At 50.7% G+C, this 22,627-nt stretch overlaps 1 protein-coding gene across 1 annotated transcript in view; it reads right to left on the reverse strand.

The window, feature by feature from the left end:
• Nucleotides 1–15,731: 15,731 nt before the first annotated feature.
• Nucleotides 15,732–22,627, reverse strand: part of Trmt44 (tRNA methyltransferase 44 homolog) — a 21,866-nt gene continuing 14,970 nt past the window's right edge. The window contains exon 11 of the mRNA XM_055624279.1: nt 15,732–20,566. Within this exon, the coding sequence (XP_055480254.1) occupies nt 20,337–20,566 (230 nt within the window). The 3' untranslated portion in view covers nt 15,732–20,336. The remainder of the gene's footprint in view (nt 20,567–22,627) is intronic.

The raw sequence follows: 22,627 nt of genomic DNA on the forward strand, positions 1-22,627 counted from the left end.
GCTTGACTCTCGTGCACACGAAGCATGCAGCTACAGGACCTGGTTGTGCAGCCCTCAGCAAGGGCTTGTTCTTCGTCCTCAGCAGTGCATAGAAACCCACACAGATTAGAGTCCACAGCCCTTCAGACTTAAAGAAACAGGCTCCAGTTACTGTCTTCAGACCTTAGGCATCCTGGGGCTAGGCTGTCCCCTCTAATCCAACCTCGCCTCATTAGCTGAGACAATACAACCCTCCACTAAGCCGTTCTTCATGAGGAAGATGAAAAAGTCACAGACCCGGTTCCCCACTCCCAATGGGAAAGAGGCTCCACCCCCTCTATCTGCCAGAAGCCCTAGAACAGAGGCCCCAGGACACAAAGCAGCCTTAGCACCACCAGGATTGAGCCCAAACAACACACCTAACTGGAAACAGCTTTATGAAGTTTTTGTAATTACAGATAATCACCAACCAAGGTACTTGCCACTTGCGTTGGTAGTAGGTGGGGAGTCTCTGCTGTAGGCCTCAGGTGCTATCTGATGACATTATTAGCCCATGGTTGGTGAAAGCTAGTGGTCTCTAAATACATTATAGAGGGTTTCAGTGGTAGTCACAGGGTTGCTCGGTCAGACACAGTTGGGCAATTTACAGCTAGCAAGGGAGCTAAAGATAGCCCAAGATAATTTACTGTAAACCTGCAACAGTCCAACTCTCCAAAATCAGTTAACTTTTAACCAGTAAATCATGTTAACCTTTAACCTTTAGCCTTTAACATGATGTAGATTTAGCTTCTTTCCCCCTGGGAACTTCATCAGGCAAAGCAAAAGGGCTTTCAGGCTGGGTAATAGAGTTGGTACAGCACCAGAAGCCAATGATTTCCAGATCAGCCTATATTAACTGAGTACTCTTGGAGGCTGTGGCCATCCATGGAAACCTCAGATGAGGCCGAAGAAGGGCTGGAGTGAGGCATACCAGGAGACAGAGTAAGGTGTGCTTGATACACCTCTGATAGCACTGGAGACTTGGAGACAGGAAGTGCGGTCTCAGAAGGCAGACAATCTGCACAGGAAGTCTGCTCCTCAGTCCTGCCCCTAACAGGAAGATTCAGTGACAATGCCTGACCCCTCCCCCCCAATAACTGAGCAAGGAGTCCTATGAGGCCCATGGGACTCTGCTTCTTGCTTTCAGCAGTGACAGGAGGGAGACACCGCTCCACACTGTTGCCTTCAGCAGAGAGAGGAGTGTTTCCTTGATCTTTTAGGGACCCCACTCAGGTAAACTGTAGGTTTGACACAGCAAACAGTTTCAGGATGAGCAAATATGAGGCAATCTGAGGTTTATTAATAGTGGGAAGGCTAGAGAGCTAGCTCAGAACTGAAAAGGACTGGCTCTTCTTGCAGAGGACTCAGGATTGGTTCCCAGCATCCACATGGTGGCTCATAGCCCTCTGTGACTCCAGTTCTAGGGGTTAGGTCTTGGAGATCCCCTTTGTCATTCTTCCCTGTCTCACTGCCACACACCGAAGTCTCTGACCTTTCCAGCCTTTCTGGGTCAGAACAACTGATGGGAGCCGGACTGTCCAGCACAGACTCACAGCAGGGCCGGGGCCATGTGGCCTGGAAGGCAGCGGAAAAGGAGGGACCCTCTGAATGAACACTGCTGTGCCAAACTATAAGTATTGTCTGGTTGGTAGTTTTTTGGATTGGTTTTTTTTTTTTCACATTTTTTTGCTTGTTTGTTTTTGTCAAGCTAGAGTTACTTGAAAAAGAACCACAACTGAGAAAGATTGACCTGCAGGCAAGCATGTGAGACCTTTTCTTGATTTATGTGCAAGGGCCAGCTCACAGTGGTTGGTGTGATCCCGGGACATAGAATATATAAGAAAGCCGACTAAACAAGCCATGAGGAGCAAGTCAGTAAGCAGCTCTCCTCCATGGCCTCTGCCTCAGTTCCTGCCTCCAGGTTCCTGCCTTGAGTTCTCGCCCAGGCTCCCTCAGTGATAGACTTAGAAGTTGTAAGATGAAGTAAACCCTTCTTTTCCCAACTTACTTTTGAACATGGTGTCTCAGCAACAGAAACCTAAGATATCTTTTGATAATGATATTTATCTTTGACAATGATAATCTTTTGACCATGGTATTTATCACAATAGAAACCCTGGCTGAGACAAATGTGCATGAAAAGGGGTGTTCAAGTAAAAAGAAGAGTCAGCCCCAGAGAAGGCCTTGTTGGGTTCTGTATGAGCATATAAATGCCTGTGATCTGTGAGCTTTGCTCTGTGGCCCAAAGCCTGGTGACTGCTGATTATGAAGCGTGCAGAAGGATCCCAATGGGAGAGGAGCTCCTGACACATTCATTAGGGAGCCCCACGGGAGGGACATGTCCCCTCCCAGACATGCAACACATCAGTGTCCTAAGGAGACAATGTGATCCTGAACTCAACAGTCCCAAGAGAACCCTACACACAGAAGCCAGATGGGCTTGGCTGTGAGGTAGATGGGGGCTGAGCCCCAAGACACCTTCCTCCTAAGCCACATCAATCAGCCTTTGCAGGCTGAGGCCCATCAGCTTTCCCAGGAGCCACCTGTGCTGCATAGCTTTCTGCTGTGGCCAGATGTGAGGGAAACCACCAAGAGGCCTGGCTGCTGCATGGGCCTGGTCACAGGTGAGAACCCCAAGAGTCCTACATGGAGAATGCAGAGCTATGTGGCCCTTGTGGTCGTGAGACAACAGCACAAGCCAGCACTTCACACAGGCTTATCTCCAACCCCTTCAGGCTTAGCCTAAAAGATGTGTAGGCCGAGGGCCACAGGGAAAGGGGCTGGGGAGCAAAGATAGTGCCCCCATAAGCATGGCTTTTCTCTGCCCTCTTCCCACGGTCTCCTCAATGCATGCCTGGAGATGTGGCCTTGGAGGCATGGCTATCCTCAGGTTGCCTGATTGACTCTGGAAGCCTAATGCCTTGCAAAGGACCAAGCGCTTTATCACACAGACTATGGGTCTGACGGCACTGACGTGCTCCAGACCCACCTTTCTGGATAGGAAAGTTCATCATTTATGTGACTGGATGGCATGACAGTTTCATCCTGTGACAAGATACAAGACAATGTCCCTGCCTCTTCAGACATGAAAAGGGTTCTGTGAGTGTCAGCTTCCCTCCAGATCCTTGGCTGGGAGACCCTTCAGGCTTCTGCTGCCCTGAGGGCTCCCAGAACAGGATCTCACCAGGTCACAATATAGGGGCAAAGCGGATGATGAAGGGCCCAATAGAGGTAATAATCTTCCAGCTGCTGATTGGTGGTATCACTTCCGGCCAGCTCCCCATCTCCATGCTGTGCAGCCCTCTCCCGGCCCTCTTTCACCGCGCTGGCCTACTCCTCTAGGATCCACCTCTAACTCCAAGGGAGACGACTGGGAACAACAGTGACACCTGCTGGAGAATCCATCAACTAGGGCATGCCAAGTGGTGAGCAAAACTTCCCACACAGACCTTCCCACAGCTTGCAGCCTCAGGATGGCAATGCCAATGGGAAGCAACAATGGGTGCACATACCCATACCTACACATACCAGGAAAGGGGTAGCTGACTGCCTAAGACAGCACCACCACCAAAGGACTCCTGCTCACCCAGGCCTCCGCTCCTGCTAAAGCTCCTGCATCCCACATGCCAAGAGGCAGTACAGATGCTGAGAAGCACTTGCCCTTGAGTGTATGGTCACAAGCAGAGACGAGGAAAAAGTCAGCATGGAAATTTAGAGTTGCTGAATGACTGGAGTATAGAGACACTTACAAAACAAGCCCCACCGACTCTTGCACGCTGGCTACCATGAAGGCTCAAGCAGGCCACATGCTATCTTGCGTGCTCGTCCACGAGTAGTATCAGCAGTGACTGCCACTTCACAGTGACAACACTGATGTGCCTGGAAGTGTCCCTGCTCCTCTTATCGCACCTTGAGTGTCATGAAGGAGAGCATGGCCTGTGGTGACACAAATCAGGTGACAATAAGCACAGCAGTGAGGGTGGCAAAAGCTCAGGGCTTGGCTCCAACAGCATGCACAGCATGCAGGTCGGGAGTGGGGTAGCAGGGACTGCAAATGGCAGAGACTGTCCCCAGGCACAGTCCAGCAATACACGACCACCAGCACAGTGAGAAATCCAGTCAGCTCACAGTGCTCCGCATGGCGTTGGATGCTAGTAAAGTGTCCAGAGAACCGATGCTCAGCAGGCGGGGCAGCCAATGAACACAGCATACCCAGTGCTGTGAAGGGGATGTCCAACGCAGCCATCAACAAGGGGCCCAAAGGCAGCATCTCCTGAAGCTCAGCGCCTCGGACCCAGCAGAGGAGCACTAGTGCCTTAGACAGCAGCAACACCACCAGCACCAGCTTGCCAGGAACTCTGCCCTGTCACCTGATAGCGGGTCTGTGCTCCTGCTCCAGGAGCTGTCCACAGAGAGCCCTGCAGGGGAGAAGACACTGCAGCTTCCCATAGATTTAGTTCCTGGCAGAGTCCAGAACAGCTCAAGCAAGGCAAGTGTGGAGCCTAGGAGCCCAGACAGGGTGTTCCACACACTGTGTGGTGTTGGGTAACTGGCAGTGCGGGGAACAGCCACAGGTAGTGGTGCTGTCCTGGGTGCTGAATGTGGTTGGCCCATCCCCTTGCCCAAGGCACTATCCCAAAATACAAGCTAGTGGGTGGACAATGGGAAGAGCTGCAGGAAAGCCTCTCTGCGGCCACCTGCCTTTTGACTCCTCGGACAGATCAGGGAAAAGAACTCTGTATTTGACTGTCGATCAGGCGGTCCCCCTGAAGTAGTCATGCCTTACGCTTACTGGAGTCTGAACTATATGCATTTGAGCTGTAAGCTGGTAGGGCTAGCGGTTGGACACATTTCTTTTTTATTCTCATTCCACACCTTATCTTGCATCAGCTGGCACCAAACTTCAGTGACCCAGTGGTTAGTGGCCCAGCGGTTGGAGAGAGCATGAAGGGAGAGGTTTGGGAGGACCATTCTCAAAGGGATACCACATGGGGACAGCCTCAGGACACAGAGCCCGTTAACTCATGGCACTTGATGCCCTTAATTTGTGGGAGAGTGTGTCTCTCTCCACCCCGCTGTCCTCTCTCTGTGTTTCTACCACAGTCATTGGTGGCACTCTTCCAACGCCTGGTTGTCAAATGACAGGAACAGAATAAGATGAAGGCACCTGGAAGCCTCTGATTGCAGAGATCTCGGTGCTTCTTGGCATCTCCTCCCTTGTGTGGCTCATGGGAGTCTGGCCTGCAAGCTCTTGCCTGCCTTTCTCTTCCTTAGGGAAAGAGGGGCTCAATTTGGGGGAGGAACACACTTGTGCCCCTGCTTGAGGGCTGGGCAGAAGACAGATGGCCCTGGAGAATGACAGGCTGGACTATCTGATCTCCTCCCCATCCCTGGTTGTGTGGCTTTGACCATATTGGTATCTTGAGGGTGGAGATGCAGGGAGTCCAAGGTGGCATCTGATCCATCCCAGTCTCAAAACAAGACATTATCGAAGGAGATGACTTAGACTCTGAGGGGTCAGAGGAGGTAATGAAATAAGAATGGGGGTGGATGGAACAGATCTCCAGGCTGTGGGCTGAGGCCCTAGCATGCTCCAGCTATGAGACAGGAGCTGGATCAGGTCCCAGGAGCCACGGGGTGTTAAAGGGGTCTGGTAGGGCTAGCAAGGGTGGTATATGGGTCCTGATGTAGTGTGTCCTCTATCTTCAGAGGTAGCCAATGCACAGGAAGCTCAGACTCCAGGTGACACCCTGGTGGCCTCTGCAGTAGGAGGCTGGGGGAGATCTCGACACCTCAGCTGGATGAGAGACACTGGATGGGGGACCCCTGGCATTGACTCTTCCGCCAGGGGCTGCTGGTGGAGGGTGATGGTGGGGCCTATTTGGAGATGGTGCTGGAAGCTTCTTACTCTTTTTCTGCTCACTGTGCAGGCTTTGAATTTCTGAGCTTCACTGTCTTCTATCAGGTCGGTGTTTCTCAACCCATGCATCATGATTCCTTTTAGGATTTTCACAGGGGTCTCCTGAGACCATCAGAAAACACAAATGCTTACATTATGATTCATAACAGTAGCAAAATGTCAGTTATGCAATAGCAATGAAAATAATTTTGTCAGGCAGTGGTGGTACATGCCTTTAATCCCAGTACTTGGGAGGCAGAGACAGGTGGATCTCTGTGAGTTTGAGGCCAGCATGGTCTACAGAGTGAGTTCCAGGAGAGCCAAGGCTATACAAGAGAAACCCAGTCTCAAAAAATGAAAATAATAATAATAATTTTATGGTTCAGATCTGGTCACACATCCTAAAGGGCTCTTCAAAGATGGAGTGCAGCTGCCTATCTCCTGCAGAGGCCAGGATGGAGGGAAGGTCCACCATATACCCTTTGTTGGATGCCACCAAGATGGCTGCCTTGATAGTGGCTTGGGATTATACAGCAGAACCTGAGCATAGATGGAAATGGTGACATAAGCTGACCTCGTGCTCCTGGTACTGTGTCAGTAAGCATGTCTGTTTCCATGGAAGTGAGTTCATGGAGGGAGCAGAAATGGAGTGGGCAGCCCCCTTCTGCACTGTCCCTCCACACTGCTACTTCCTTCCATCTGGGCATAGCTGTTGAGAGAAAGACTCCACAGAGTATCACTCTAAAGAAAGAAAATAGCACAGTTGGTAGGAGGGCCTTTCTTAGACCCTCTCCTAGCACACTTCCCTGGTACCTAATGAGGTACCAGTACATAGAGCTGCCTCAGATCACACTGGCTGCTGCCCCCTTTCTGAATCCCTGCACCTGCAGCAATCAAGGACTGAGGATTCTGGCTTGACTGGCCCTAAGCCCATCACTCAACAGCCTGAGGTGATCTTGAGTATCTGCAATATCTATCCCCTGCCCTTCCCCAAGGATCGCCAATATGGTCTGACCTCTAGGCCAGGCCTGGCTCTGCCCATTGCTTGAGTGGGCTGCCCTCTGGTGCCCTGTGAACCTTCACTGGTACCACACCCAGACCAGGGCTCTGTGTCCAGGGTGACCCTGAGTGCCCTAAAGAAAATGGCCCACAGACCACCCTGCCCAGCCTTTGTCCAGGATGCCAGGCACCTGTCAGATGCTGCACTTGCCCAGAGAATTATTGTCCTTGCCCTTCAGCTTGGCAGTGGTCAGAACCTGGGCTGGACTGCAGCATTCTCCAAGCTGAGAAGCTCATGGCCAACCTCAGCCAGTGCCCACTAGGTCAGCTCCATCCCCTCAGGTCAAAGTCGGGGTGGGATGCAGCCAGCTCCATGCTCAAGACTCTAGGTCAGGGAGGGCCAGCTGTGGTCTGGGACTCTTCCAGGTTCCCAGGGCTATGCACAGGATTTGGTTTCTCAAGCTTGTTGCTCAGAGCTTGCCTTCAGCAACAAAAGCCCTTTCCAACTCCTGACCACGGGCCCCTACATCCTCCAAGATGTGCACAGAGAACAGCCCTTAGGCACATCTCTGTTGGGGTAGGAGACTAGGTTCTTTGCTGGCTTGACAGATTAGGCCAGGCCCACTCAGGATGGACCCTCACCATTCGTATAGTTAGGATTAGCACAGAACGTGTTCTGGATGGAGGAGATTCCCACCAGATTGTGGGTCCCATCCACAGTCCGAGGGAGTTGGTAATTCCAGACACATACCAGGGAACAGAATTTTGAGACCATCGAGGAATTCTCCCAGCTACGATATATATATCCTTAGCACCACTCCGAATTCTTGTCAGGTGCTGCCCAAAACACTTAGCATATTGGCTGTGGCACCTGTCTGGGTTTTTTGCCACGTGGTCGTGACTTGCAGGGCTGTGGCCAGGTCTCTTGAGTCTTCCGTGGCTGGTCCTGGGCCTCTGGTACCCACCTATTGCACAGCTTCCCACATGGTTTCATCCTGCCAAGATACAAGCTGCTGCCAGTACTGAGCCTGCCCAAGCGTGCCAATGCCCCAGAGTGTTGTCCCAGGAAACCAAGGAGAGGATTTTCCCTGACCCTCACTTTCCACCATCTGCAGTCCATGGTCATAATGGCTGATGGCCAGCCTGGAACCCCCTCCCACCTCAGGAGCTGGATGCTCTCCCAGGGGAGGCAGGGCACAGGAAGCAGTTATTCTGGAGACTCAGTCACGCTAGGCACATGGGCATGCCACATGGGCATCCTGGCCCGGACTCCAGGTAGTGGTTCAATCTGTGCCCAAGCTCCACAACCCTGCTCTGCAGCCCAGAGTTAGACCACACCCAGCTCCATAGTCCTGTTGCGAAAAGACTAGGGCTCACTGCTCTATTTACAGACAGGAAAACTGAGTCTCACCCGTGTGATCTCACAAGCATTTTCTCATGTGGGCACCCAGAGGAAAAGGGGTTCTACCCCCCCACCACGCTTGCTTGCTTGCTTGCTTGTTTTTTTAGAGCATGTGACGTGAATGGGCTTTATGTTTGTGTGTATAAATGCACGTGTGTGTGCATTGCTTGTGGAGGCCAGAGACAACCTCAGGACTCATTCCTCAGGAGCCAAGGACCTTATTCTTTTGAGACAGGGGCTCATTGGTCTGGAATTTTCCAAGCGAACTAGGCTAACTGAGCAGTGAACCCCAGAGGTCAGCCTGTCTCTGGATCCTAAGGGGGTAACAGGCACATGCCACAATACCCCACCTAGTTCCATCTACAAGGTAGACGGAAAGAACCAACTTCTTCAAGTTGTCCTCTGACCTTCACAATGCATGTTATGGCACATACACCCCCCCCCCCACACACACACAATTGATAGATGAGTGATTTTTTTTAAAAAAAAAGAGACATTTTAAACCTAAGTTTTTGGTGCAGGTGTTAACAGAAGGAAAGGGAGGGAGCCTGAGCATTAGCTTCACTCGGGCCAGTCCTGTTTAAGCAGCTCAGCATTAGCCATGTACACTGTTTTGGTGGCCCTCAAGTTACCGCTCAAAGAGTTGCCAAGAGACGTCTTTCTTTTCCTTTTTCCTTCTTCTTGACAAGTAGTTCTTAGAGGTTCTCTAAGCTGTCTTAGAGGGAACTGTAATCTGATAGGATGACAGCATGAGCCACCAGAGCCCATAAAGGGGCTCTGGACTCATCTTTCCTGTAAATGGGGTTACTGGTGTAATTCCCAGACAAGGCAGCTGGGACAGAGCAAGGCCACACAGCTCAGGCTGTAAGCCTGGCCCATCACTGTTTTACATTCTTATAAAACAGACACCATCCCTGTGTCGGCAGCTCGCACAGCAGTTGCTGCTGCTGCTGCTGCCGCCTGTCTTGATGTTCAACCACTGACAGACTTTAGCGCGACTCAGGGATGAGGGGTACCACCCATCTTTCTCTTGACCTCTAATTTCCCATGTCCTTCTGTCTGCTCCACTCACCCTGCTGAGCTCTACCCACCATCAGGAGCCAAGACAGAAAAACTGGTGGCCACTGAGAACACTTTTGGTGGGCCAGTGAGATGGCTCAGTGTTTGCTGCCAAGCTTGATGACGTGAGTTCGATCCCTGGGACTCACAGTAGGAGAGAAGTAAATCTTGCAAGCTGTCCTCTGACTTCCACACACATTCTGTGGCACTTATGCACACATCTGTATATGGCGGGGCTCACACGAATACACAAGCAAATGTTTAAATAAAATAAAATGCCTTTGGCAGGACTGTGATGTGGCCCAGGAAGTAGGAGACATACACATGGCCACAGTGACATCACCAGCAGTTTCTCTGCTTCTGTGGTGTGGAAGTGAGGAAATATCCGAGAGGAAGAGAGTCTGGAGTTCAGGGATTTCATGAAGCAGAGAGCTTCCCCCAGATTGTGCTGGTCACAAGGACACAGATGAATGAACTCACCCCCAACTGCCTAAAGAGACTGGTGGGACAGCTCTGCCCGGCACACGGCTCTTGGAAGCTGGAGGAGGCCCGAGGCCAGGCGGCCCAAGGGCTTCAGCCACCTTCACCGAGGCTCTCCATGTGGTGCTCTGCATCCCTGACCTGCCGCCTGATTTGCAGCATCTGGAGTCTGAAGACTGCCCCATTGCCTTTCATCCTGAGCCCTGTAGGAAGTCAGTTCAGACTAGCCATCTCAGAGACTTCCAGCTGCTGGCTCAGAAGGCTAAATCCACATTCCTCACACTGGAATGTTTTGGATTCCACCAGGCACCCTTGAACTTCACAGAAAATAACTCCCTACCCAGCAAATTCTTGAGCCTCCTTTGAAATGCATCTTTCCCACTATCCTGAGTTCTCTCTGCACAGGAGGGCCTTTGGGCTGTGTCCCTGAGGTCGGCTCTCTACCTCTGCTCCAGGGACCCTGGAAGTGAGGAAAGGCTCCATGTGGAAGGACCCTAAACTGTGTTATCACCTAGATAACCTAGAGATATCCCTCAGAACCTCCATCCCAGAAAGCTGGCCTGGGTCAATGCCCTCCTCACCCCTGCTACCTACATCCATCTCCACACCCATCTCTGGCGTTCTCTGTGGGACTAACACATTTTCTCTAAGCAAAGCAAGTGAGCTTGAGACTGTTTCTCAGCGCAGGGCTCCACTGCTGGAAGCAGGGGCTGGCAAGCTAAAGCCACATGTGACTTTGCAAGTAAAGTTTCCTCAGAACACTGGCATGCTCATTTGTTGCGGCTCTCCACAAAGATGTGTGCAGGAGTTGCAAAAGGATTTCCAGTAACTAATGTGCACCAAAGTGAGAACTTAAGTGCCCACACTGATTCTGCCTTTGTCGTGGTCCTGTAATGGACATGGCGCATCTGGGAAATGGAGTCACACTGACAGGACCCTTCAATGTGGGATGCCAGAATCATGCCTCCCTCTACCCTGTCCTCCCCGAGGGCACAGTTCTGCAGCAAGGAGATTGCTGAGGAGCATGGCGTGGGATAGGAACTGCACATTCTCTTGCTCTCTACAAGCATGCTATGGCTCTGTACTTGGACCTGTCCCTAGCTGTGTGTGTAGCAGGCATTGTCCAGCCTAGCTCTGCCCATGCACCTGGCTTGGAAGCTCCATCACAGTGCAGGGAAACGCTGGAAGATGGCTTTCAGGTCCTGAATGGGAAGTTGTGCTCTGATCCAGGACTGTATGAACTTCCTCTAATGGATCTTTCCAGATTTATTTTTATTTTCTGTGTATGAGTGTTTGTCTACATGTATCTATGCATACCACATGTATGCAGCACCCAAGAAGGCCAGAAGAGGGTGTCAGATCCCCTGAAACTGGAGGTACAGATGGTTGTGAGTACCATGTGGGTGCTGGGAACAGAACCTGGGTCTTCTGCAAGAGTAGCAAATGCTCTTAATCTTTGGCTGTTTTGCCAGCCCTCAGAGCCCCTTTCTAAATGTTTGACTTACAGCTACTGTTTTGATCCATCCAGAGTTTATATTTTGTGCCTGATGTAAGAACTGACTGTCATGTTTCCATTGTCTGTAGGACAGCAATTATTCCAGCCCATTCACCAGAATGCACACTGAATGAAAGAGGAAGCCAAGGCAACTATCTAACTAGTGTAATGATACACACAACATAGTTATTGACAACCACTCTGATAAGACCATTAAGAGTTTTAAGTCATTTTTATTGATGGCCAGTCCAAGACTGGCTTGAACCAAGTAAAATCTCTTGGTGCCTAAGTGCAGGGCTACAGTGTGTTTAATATCAAAAACAACAGATATATTGAAGCTAAATGAGGGTGAGAGTAAACTTGAAATGTTCATTCCTGGCAGAGCATAGTAGTTATTTTAGACATAATGTGCCCATTATTTTTTTTAACACACCTGGCCATGGAAATCTCCATTGTGTTGCCAAGGCAGATGTAACAGTTGTGGGGTGGCGTAAAAACAACTGTCTAAGAAAACACAAAATGGACTTAGTCATTTCATTAGAAACCTTCCCTCCTTCTCTCCCTAACTAACTTCATCCCTCAAAACTTTGCTGTCTGCTCTCAGCTTCTTGGGAGGCCTGTGTCTGATACCTCTTCTGCTCTCCCACTGCCTTCCATCTCCCTCTGTCCATACCAGATACAAAAGCCCAAAGTGGTGCCAGTCAACAGAACTTGAATGTTACTTCTCTCATAACTGTGTGAGACCATGGGCCAAAAGCCCAGCTCTTATCTCAAATACGAGATCATTTATTCAAACGTGGTGAATGACAGTGGCCCAGGAACATGAATTCAGGATGCTCCAAAATACCATATCCCAATGTGGTAACAGTTTCTATTTTTTAAAAATAGAAACAAAGCAAAAAATGTTATAAATCAAGGAAGACACTTCAAATATGCTTCTGGGAGTATCAGTTAGGTGGGTTACAGCACAGTGGGAACACGTGGTACAGGCCTTGGTCTTTGGGTTAGTGGAAGCTAGGGCTCTGCTGTGCCTGAGAGTCACTAGGATGGTAGATCGCACACAGAGGTGGGCAATGAATGGCTATTAAGGGGACTTGTGCCAGTCCAAGACATGGCCCTGGACTGGCATCTTTCCAACTTTTGACAGCCACAGAAGTCCTAATGAGTCATTCAACATCATAGAATGTTCAGTGTAGAGCCAGGTATGGTAGCGCATGCCTGTGATTCCAGCATTCTGGGAGGCAGAAGCAGACAGATTGTTGTGAGTTCGAGGCCAGCCCAGTCTACAAAGTGAGTCCAGAACAGCAAGGCTACACATAGAAACCCTATCTTGAGGAAAACAAAAACAAAACAAAACAAACAAATAAAAAAAAACCCTCAACATAAGCCAGCCTTTCTTCTGAGAATTTTTCTTCACCATTATCTTACCTACCTTCCTTATCTATAAAGGCACCACAGGGCAACAGCACATACATTAAAGTTCATTGCCCGTGTTAAGTAGCCGCCTGTACTGGTTCTTACCCCTGTGGGAAGGTCTCATGAGCAATCAGGGTTCATGTAATGGCCTGGTGAACTTTCCTCATTGCCCTGCACACTCCCTGGGGATGGGTGCTGGACCCAGCCTGGGCCTGCCATGGACGGTCATGTGTTTGTTAACCAGCTACAAGATGGGGTGCAAATGGTTTCTGCAGGAGCAGCCTAGGCTTGGTAGGGACACCAGACTCCTGTCACGAGGCCACCTCTGGCCCTTCCAGGGCTTCCTGCTCACAATGGAAATAAGCCCAGGCTTCCTTTCCACTGGAGGCACAAGGCTATGGTGAACCAGAAGGGAATTCTCTACCTTCCTAGTCACCTCACTGAGGCAGCCCTGAGCCTGGAAGTGGGAACTCAGCACAAGCTGTAGAGACCTCCCTAGATGGTTGTCTTGGTGTCCCTGGCCCCACCTGCCTATCACCACTGGGCAGGCTCAGCATGGGGCCCCAGGCTGGAAAGTAAAAGTCAAATCAAAGAAAATTCTGATATTGTAGCCATCAGCTTTGTAAGGGTTCTTTGGGTCCTTTCTAGGTCCAGTCCTGGCACAGGAAGAGAGTATGGGGCCACTTAGGGACCCTATCCTGCCTTCTATTGTGGGTGCTAGCCCAAGTGCTGGGCCATTAGCCTCGTTGCTGAGAGGAGCTGAGGGGCAGCCAGTCATGGTGACAGGCTGGCAGGTCAGGGTTCCTGTAGGTGCAGCACACTGAGAGCCAGAGGCAGCCCAGCCAACCCGTCCCTCTGTCATGCAGCTCTTCAGCCACAGGGGGAGCCCCAGTGAAGGGTACGGCTTGGCTGAAACTCATCTATCCATCAGTTTGCATCACCTGTTCCCTGATTTCCTCATCTGAACAGTACCCACTCCACAGCTATGGGGTGTGGACTGTGCTGTTGTTCTGGGGTCTGCTTAAACCCAACATAAATCCCACATAACTCAAACACCAAGTCAACGCAGATGACGAAATTTACTGTAATCAAGCCACTACTGGTCACTCAGGAGTAGAACTACGCCCTTGCAGGAACATCATACAGAATATTTGGAGGATGAAACCATAAAGTGAGGGGGGCAGGGGGGGCTGTAGCACTGTCTAATCATATTTTGACACAGGGGTTGAGCAAGGGAGTTTCCATCAATCAAGATAAGAGTAGGTCGCTAGCCCTGGGAACATGAACTTGGTTGACCTGCCAGCATGATAGAGAAGTTGTCCAGACTCAGACAACTGTCTCCTTACAACAGAAGCTGTTCAGTTATTGGGAAGTTCCCAGCTGCCCCAGGAACTAGGACCTTGAACCTAATTTCTTCCTATGGTTAAATGGAGTCTGAAAACAAAATGGTAGCACTCAAATAAGTTTCTTTTGCTCCTTCCCAGCACCGTGAAAGTTGAAATTAACCATACTTTTTGGCCTGATAACATGGAGACCCAGAAGACAGGCAGACAAGAATGAGAGGAGATCCCACTCATTCCCATCATGCTCAGGCTTGGCAATCCACACAGTCAACCTGTTCCAAAACAGTGTTCACCGCTTTTTCCTCTGCTCCTCCTGAACTGTGCCTCTGTCTGGAGTATCCATGCTAGGTAGACTATCCTCTCCTGCTAGTCAGTCGCTTCTTCACATTGTTTCCATATCCTGTGCCCATGCTCACATATAGGATTGACAGTATTTGTGGCTTCAGGCAGCCATTAGTGCCTTGGCACATACCCCTTCCCTCCCCATGAATAAGCATGGACTACGGTATCAGCCTCACTTTTTAATTTTTAAGTCAGATTTTTGGAAACAGCTCAGATGCGACACCAGTGAATCCCTAATGCTGGCTGCTGAGCTAGATCGCAGGCAGTTCTGGTTGCCATAGCCTCCCACAGAGAATGCCCATGAACTTGGCCCAGGGCTTTAGTGGCCAAGTTCTGGACTCTGCTTGCACCAGGTGCAATGAAAGAGAGGAAAGAAGTCAAGCTGAGAGGTAGAGATGGCTTAGGGGTTTAGAGAACTGGTTGCTCTTTCAGAGTACACAGGTTTGGTCCCCAGGACCTACATGTCAGCTCATAACTACCTGTAACTCCAGTCCCAGGGGATCCAATGTCCTCTTCTGATCTCTGTGGGCACTGCATCCATGTGGCACACAGACACATATAAGCAAAATACCCATATACATAAAAAATTAATCTTAAAAAAAAAGTGAAGCTACAGTGTCATTTGGGAGATAGTAATCCCCTTCCAAGGGGCTGAGCTTGGGAAGGTTCGGGTAATCTCTAACTAGAAACCCCAGTCCAGGAGGGGATGGTTCCTTCCAACAGGCTCTGCCCACTCCACTCCATGCAAACAGAGCTGAATTAGCCAGGATGGGCTGGCAGCTCAGTAAGGAAAGATGCCTGCTCCCAAGCCTGAGGACCCGAGTTCTATCCCTGAACTCCATGATAGGAGAGAACTGACTTCAGAGATTGTCCACAGATGGCCTTATCGTTCCCAGTACACCAGTGCTCACTTCTCTTCTGTTAAGTTCATTCCTAGGTGCTGTAGTTTCCAATTTCTAATGACCAGTGATGGCATGCAGAATTTTCTGTTTCTGTGAGTCTCTATCCTACAATCTAGCCAAACCCATTCACAAGTTCAATTTTTTGTTTTGCTGATTCCACTAAATTATCATTTTGTATGATGTGTGTGTGTGTAATGGACACGTATGTGCATAGATAGAAATCACTAGGACCTAATCTTGCCATGACCCTTGTCTTTCTTGGAGTGAACTGATTCATCTGAAAAACTCAGGATTAGAATTGCTTGTGGCAGATGGTTGCCTTGACAACTAAATGAAGTAGTGTCTTAGTTGATGAAATACCAAGACCAAAAGGAAGTTGGGGAGGAAAGGGTTTATTTGGCTTATTCTTTCATATCACTGTTTATTATCAAAGGAAATCAGGACAGGAACATGGAGGCAGTTTAAAGACCATGGAAGGGTGCTGCTTACTAGCTTGCTCCCCTTGGCTTGCTCAAACTGCTGTCTTATAGAACCCAGGACCACCAGCTCAGGGATAGCACCATCCACAATGAGCTGAGCCCTCGCTCACCCATCAATCATTAATTAGGAATATGCCTTACAGCTAGATCTTATGAAGGCTTTTTCTCAATTGAGGTTCCCTCCTTTCAAATAACTAGTTTATGTTGACATAAAACTAGCCAGCACAATTAGGAATACTGAGGACCTCACAGGAGGCAGCAAGAAGAAATATTCCAGCAGCTGCAGCTCCTCAGACAATCTATAGAGCCATCTAGTCTGGCTCTCTTCCCTGTAGCTGGAGATTTATTTCAGCCTGGGGCACAGCCTCAGGTTCCCCAACCCTGGGAATGGAAGAACTAGGCTGGCAATTCCAGCTCAGATTCTTAGAGGTCCCTGCCAGCCAGGCCTGCCCCATGTTCCATCTGGACATGGACACAGACCGGATCCCAGGCCTGTTCTCACAGAACAGCCCCTGGGCTGTGAAAGGGTTGATTCTAGCATCCTTTCAACTCTGCTTGTAGGAGTAGCACAGGAAGGGAGGGCCGGAGGGAAGAGAAAGAGGGGAGGAAATATGGAGGAAGTGGTGGCTTCAGAACTCAGTAAGAGGATCTGGGTGGCTCTCTGGAGCCTCCTCTCACATTCCTCCTTCTTAGAGGAGCAAACTCATTTGCTCTGGAGTACTCCATAATAGAATAAATCACTGCCACATGAACCTAGATTTCTGGAGAGCCAAGCAGCCTTGGAAGAAGACATTCCTTGCTCAGTACTCAGTGGAGATGCTGCCAGCCTCATGGTCAGGGACTCCTTCAGGTCCAGGTAGGAAGGCTATAGTGCACTGAGGAAGCCAGCCTCACTCAAGAGAAGGCACCGTTTGTCTCTGGATCCTTACAGGATTAGTGCTGGCGGCATCACCAGGAGAGGTGGGTTACTGCTGGTCTGGCAGGCCAGGCAGTGAGAAGCTGGTGTGTCATAGGTCCTGCCAGGCCACAGGCTGAATGCTTGCCTGGTTGCCATATGGGCCATGCTTGAAAGCTCCATCCCAGGGCAGTGAAAGTTCCTGTTCCTCCCAGCTGCCCTCTGCAGGGGAGCCTCAGTGGGCTGGGCCTGTGGGCGGGGACCCATCCAACCAGGCTTAGCAGCTTCTCCTTTGCAGTTCCAACTGCTTCACTCATACAAAACCTGGCTTGAGGTCTGCAGACGTGGACCTATTGGAGCCTCCCTGTTGGAGAGGCCAGGAGCCAGGCCTACTACAGCCCTCTCCTGCCCTGGCCTCTCTGGTCATGTGGTATAAGTGCACATTCAGCACTTTGGCAGAAACGCCCTGGCTGAGGGAGTAGAAGGGACTGGCCAGGTCACATGCAGATCCTGGGATCTGGCAGAGCCAAGAATCCAAGGCAAGTCGGGTCAGTGGGCGCCAAGCAGTGTGGGGTCCTGGCAGAAGTCATGCTTCTGCCTGGAGTGTCCCTGGCTTGTACTTCCGTTTTAGCTAACCTGAGGCCTGGCCAGGATGCTAGAATGGGACTAGAATGTTCTGAGGAAGCCCTGTGCTTTATCCCTGCACCCAGTGCCTGCAGTGGTCTTGGGGCTACTCTGAGGGAGCTCTACACCCCCCGCACCCGCGAGTCTCAGGCAGGTCCTGATTCACGTGAGCATCAGAGCACATTCGGACAGGCACATGGGCTCCTACTTGTAGGGATGTAGATTACTGTTTAGCCTTGAACAAACGACTTGCCATTTCTGTGTCTCCAACTTCTCATCAGATAGAAGGGTAATAGTGAGGCTACCATCTTTTGGGCCATCCAGCTGGTTAAGGGATTAAGGGTGGAATGGCAAGGGCAGGCCTGTTTCCCACTTCGAAGGTTCATGGAGTCTGAGCCTATGACCCAAGTGGCACTGACACTGCTGGCTATCCAGGGCCTTACTTGTTTATTCTGGGAAGACAGATCACTAGGCCATAATCCTTGGTGCTGGAATGACCTCTGGCTTCCCACTTAGTCTCAGCAGATGATGTCTTGGCCCATGAGACTCACCTGTGCCAGCTCAAAGGCAGGCAGTGTCTGACCCAAAGTCATCTCTGGGACTGTCTTAGGCTCCAGAGTGCTCTTGCCCATCCTCAGCTCTTGGGAGCTCTTGGGACTCTTAGGCTTGTGGCCATCACTCATCTGCCTCTGGTCCCACGACTTCTTCCTGTGTCTGTATTCATCCCTATGGACACCGCCACTTTGTCACGATGCACCCTGCACCCTAACCCCACACAGTCCATCATACCTGTGACGTCTCAATTTCCACACCAGGCTGTGTCTGAAGCTCTGGCATGTGATCTTTGGGGGACATGAATCACCCACTTGGAAGGCAGAGTCACAAGGAAAGGAGACTGTTATGAGAGGATGTGCAACGTCCCCAAGGCTTGCATCTGATGTTTGGTCACCTGGTGACACTGCTTGAGAGGCTGTAGAACAGTATGGACATGGGGTGTGGCTGGCAGCAGGAGGCCGTGATCCTTACCCATTGGTGCCCATGTGTTTGACCAGCCTGTTCTGAGAGTGGGCAGGGCCTGTGGCCTGCTTCCCACCAGAACTCAGGAAACGCCACAGGGCATCACTTGTGTGATGTGACACGTGGGAACTGGCCTGCGGAGGGAGCCACAAGAGCATGGACACAGATCCTTCCCCAGTCTAGACTCTGCTGAGACCCTAGCCTTGGGCCATACCTTGGCTGCAGCCAGGAGGTATCTGGGCAGAAAGGCCCAGCAAAGCTATGCTTGCCTCTACTCTACTGCTCTGAGCCTCCAGGTTCATTGCCATTTGCTACAAATCAAAAGGAAACAAATGATCTGAGGGTCCCTCCTTGCTGACCTGAGGTAGAGAAGATGCCCAGGGCTCTTACCCGTGTTAGTGCTCTGGACTCACAGCACCCACCACCGCCAACGTTGAGCTCTGATCGTGTGGGTCACAACCATTTTGGAGACTCAGGAACCAAACAGACCCAAGGTGGCCATGTTCCAGGCAAAGCCCGGTTTATGCCCAAGTGTATGCTTGCACGTGGAGCACTGGGACGAGTGCTCACCAGCCAGCTGCAGTGTAACCAGTGCATTTCTTTAACTGAGTTCACTCGCTCCTCTGGTCCTGTCACCGACATGGCAGAACGCTGATTTAACAGAATACCCAATGCAGCAGGATTGTCAAGGAACGCTTGCATGAGCACTTCGCTAACCCTGCTCACATGCTTCCCATGCAGGGGCTTCTGGAAGTTGTCCTCACTGAATGCAGGCCCTGGGGCGGGGGATGAGCATATTAAGGAGCAAACCCACAGCTCATCCTGAATGTGCTTCTCTGGTGTCTTCTCCCAGAACCCAGTTTTCAGCGTGAGGCTCTGTAAACTGGAAAATATGGGAACCTCAGCTGCTGACCTACCTCGGTCTTGCTGTCTTAACATGGGGCTCCAGTAAAATCTGAGGGAGGGCCAAGAAAAATGCCTCTGGGGGCCTTGCCTTACAAAGGACAACAGTTAGAATTTCACACACCTGCAGGGCTTGAGACCAAATGCTGCTTCTCAGGACTCCAGGCTGGAAAAGGGCTCTGCAGGTTCTGAGCCCCAATCAACCTGGGAGAAAAGGCCATTGTAGGCAGGGCCAAAGAGGACAGAGACTGCCCCTCTTTGAGTCCCTGAGGCCACAGCTTAGTCCATGCAAGACAGTGGTGGTATTGCCTGGGTGCAGATCATCTCTGGTGTTGGGGCTCTGCTCTGGGTGTTGGGGCTATCACACTGGCAAGGGAAGAGGTGGGAAGATGCTCTGTGGGTTCTCACCTGCCCTGACCCAGGATACTGTAGAGCCTTTAGCACTTCAAAAGAAGTAACTTCATTCTCATTGCTCAGGTGACACCAGGACAGTCACCAGAAACTTCTACCACACGAGGTTTCAGAGAGGCTGGCCCCCAGGACATTCAGCCAAGATGAAATGAGTGGCATCTTTTGTGTAAGACTGAAAATAAATGTAAATGAAAATAATTTTTCCTGAAAGGAAAAACTGTCCAACACTTCTAGGGAGAGGGTTCCAAAGAGAAGGGTAAAGAGGAGGCAGTGTTCACTCTGAGTCATGCCTTCAACACAGGGTGGCCGGGTGTGACTCTGAAAGCTTTCCTCTCTAGGACTCAGAAAGCCTTGCATCTCTGCTTTCAGGATCCTGTGACTAGCCTGCAGCGAGCTCCCAGGCAGAGGAAACCTGGGACACACAGCCCTGAGAATGAGAAGGTCATGTCTGTAGAGGCTGACCCAGTAGCTCTGGCATCAGGGCAGTCTGAGAAGAGCCAAGGAGGCTCTGCAGCCTGGAGACATGTGCCAGTAACTGTCACACCAACAGGTCACACTGAAGCCAACCCAGCTCAGCACAGTGTCATCAGGGCAAGTGAGACAGGCAGGAGAGCCACAGAGGCAAAAGCCCGAGAGATCACAGAGAAGTGACTCAGGAAGCCTGCCTCTGCTTCTTTGAGGTCCGGGACAGGCGCAGCTCTTCGGGCCCATGGGCGAAGGGGCAATGGGCAGCAGGCAGTATGCAGCCATCAGGATGGTGAGCGAAGAACCAGCACATGCGAGTCTTGAACACCTCTGCAGACAGGCTCCGCTTGGCTTCTGGAAGCTTTTCCCTCTGCAGCTCTCGCCGCCAGTCACGGATGTGAACTCGCCCATTCAGAACTGAGGTTTAGAACAAAAGGACAAAACCTCAGACATTAGCCTGAATGTCATTGTATACAGCGAATGAAAAGCGCCACTTGTGGGGAGTCCTGACAGGGGCACAGGGTCAAGGTGAAGGCCTCCAGCCATGAGTCCTGCCTTATGAAACTTAGATGCACAATGTATACTAGTCAGGAAATGGCCAGCGTGGCCTGCTGCCCTCTGACACTTCACTTTGAGGAGCCAACAGCTCCATGTGAAACTCAGCCAAAGCAACCAAACCTTCTGGTCTCCGAGTGTGTAAAACTTCTGGTTTCCCATGCTTCTACCTGCAGCCAGCATGTCGGGAGGAATAAAAGTGCCTCATTGAGGGAGTCTGGCTCACTGACTTCCAGAACTGAACTGAACTGACTGTATGTGAATGAACGCAGCTTCCTGTTGGCTCTGGGATCCCCTGTGCTATGGCTCCAGTGAGCCTGGCTGCTGCCATCAGCAGTCTGGAAGTAAATATTTCCCTTGGAAACCTGAGCAATGAGTCCTGAGAGGACCCTGCAGCACCTGGGACACAGGGAGGGTTTCGTCCTCAGGGATGGCTTGAAGCCCCCAGGGTCAAGTGACACCAAATGCAACACCTCCCTCGGGCTGAGGTTTTCTTTCTTGAACTAAAGCCCAGGTTAGGGTCACTTCAGGACACTCCGAGACGTTCCCAGAGCAGAGCCTCCCAGTGCACCATAGGGCACAACTCAGTCACTGTGGGCCCACAACTCTCTGAACTTGTGCAGAGGAGCTTCGGGGGCATCTTCTAGAAGCAGCAGGACACTTGTCTGTAAGTGGCCAGGAGCTCCTGTCCCTGCTGAAGTTCTGACATGTTTAGGCGATCTGAGGTCAAGCTACAGTGGACATGAAGCCTGCCATCCTTGCTGGAAACGGTGGCCAGTAGAACTCCCTAGATGGCTATGAGCTAGCAGCATGCCTAGCCACACTTTAGGGCCCTATTTGCAAGGGTCATGTGATCAGCCCAATCTGTAAGTATAAAGACCAGAAGGGAGCAGTAATAGCAGAAGCCCGGAGAGGGCAATAGCCAGGCATCTAGTATGCACAGTGTGCTAACATTTCCAGTTTATCCAGGAATGCCAGGCAGCTCCCTGTCGGCCCCACAGCCGTCATTCTGGAAAGCCGGTGTCAGGAGCCAGAGGGGCGGCCCTCCAGGGTACATGTCAGCCAGCTAACAGCTAACAGCTCTCCTCTGGGAATGTGCTTCTAATTTAAAATGGAATCACAGGAACAAATCTGCTGTCTTCCCAACCCCCCAACTCACACCTCCTGCTGGGGACTTGTGGGACTGCAGAGAAGCAGAGAACTCTCCACTCAAACACAGTGAGAACCAAGGAACAGAAAGAGCACTGTCTTCAGAAGCACCAGTGCCAGGGTCTCAACTGGCCTGGATTGTCAGTCTCGATGGAGACCTTGGGTAAGTCACCAACCCCTCTGGGCTATGTCCAAGTACTCTAGATGAGGAAGCTACTTCACTAGCAGACAGAAAGACACACTCCTGCAGGCCCTAGGTAGGAGCAGAGCCAAGGTGGGGTCAGTTCTGACATGGCATGGACACAGTGTTCACGTGAGCTGACCTTAAGCATCTGAAAGTAGGTTTCTCAGGAGCCCACACTCCTCCAGATCAGCCGGAGCTATATTAGCTTAAAAATAAAACGAAACAAAACAAAACTCCATCCAAAGATAAGCCCCAGATTCAGCACATATTTTCTGCATGACCGCAAAGAGAATGCCCACGTGGTGTTGGATCCCCCAGCCTTCTACTCAGAAATGATTCCAAAACTAACTGGCCTCCCTCAAAGCTAACTGCACAGAAAAGCAGTTAACCCCGTACACACATATTTACACTGGACAGAAGAGATGGTTCTTCGTGAAGTCAAAAAAAAACAGAGGACCCTCGGGCTTCAGTATTTTAACTAATTAAAGCTTGCTCATTTATTTATTTATTTACTTACTTATTCTTTCATCCATCTATCTATCCATCTATCTATCTATCTATCTATCTATCTATCTATCTATCTATCTATC

This window comes from Psammomys obesus, unplaced genomic scaffold, assembly GCF_907164565.1.
Source record: "Psammomys obesus unplaced genomic scaffold, mPsaObe1.curated_primary_1811, whole genome shotgun sequence".
Classification (NCBI taxonomy): domain Eukaryota; kingdom Metazoa; phylum Chordata; class Mammalia; order Rodentia; family Muridae; genus Psammomys; species Psammomys obesus.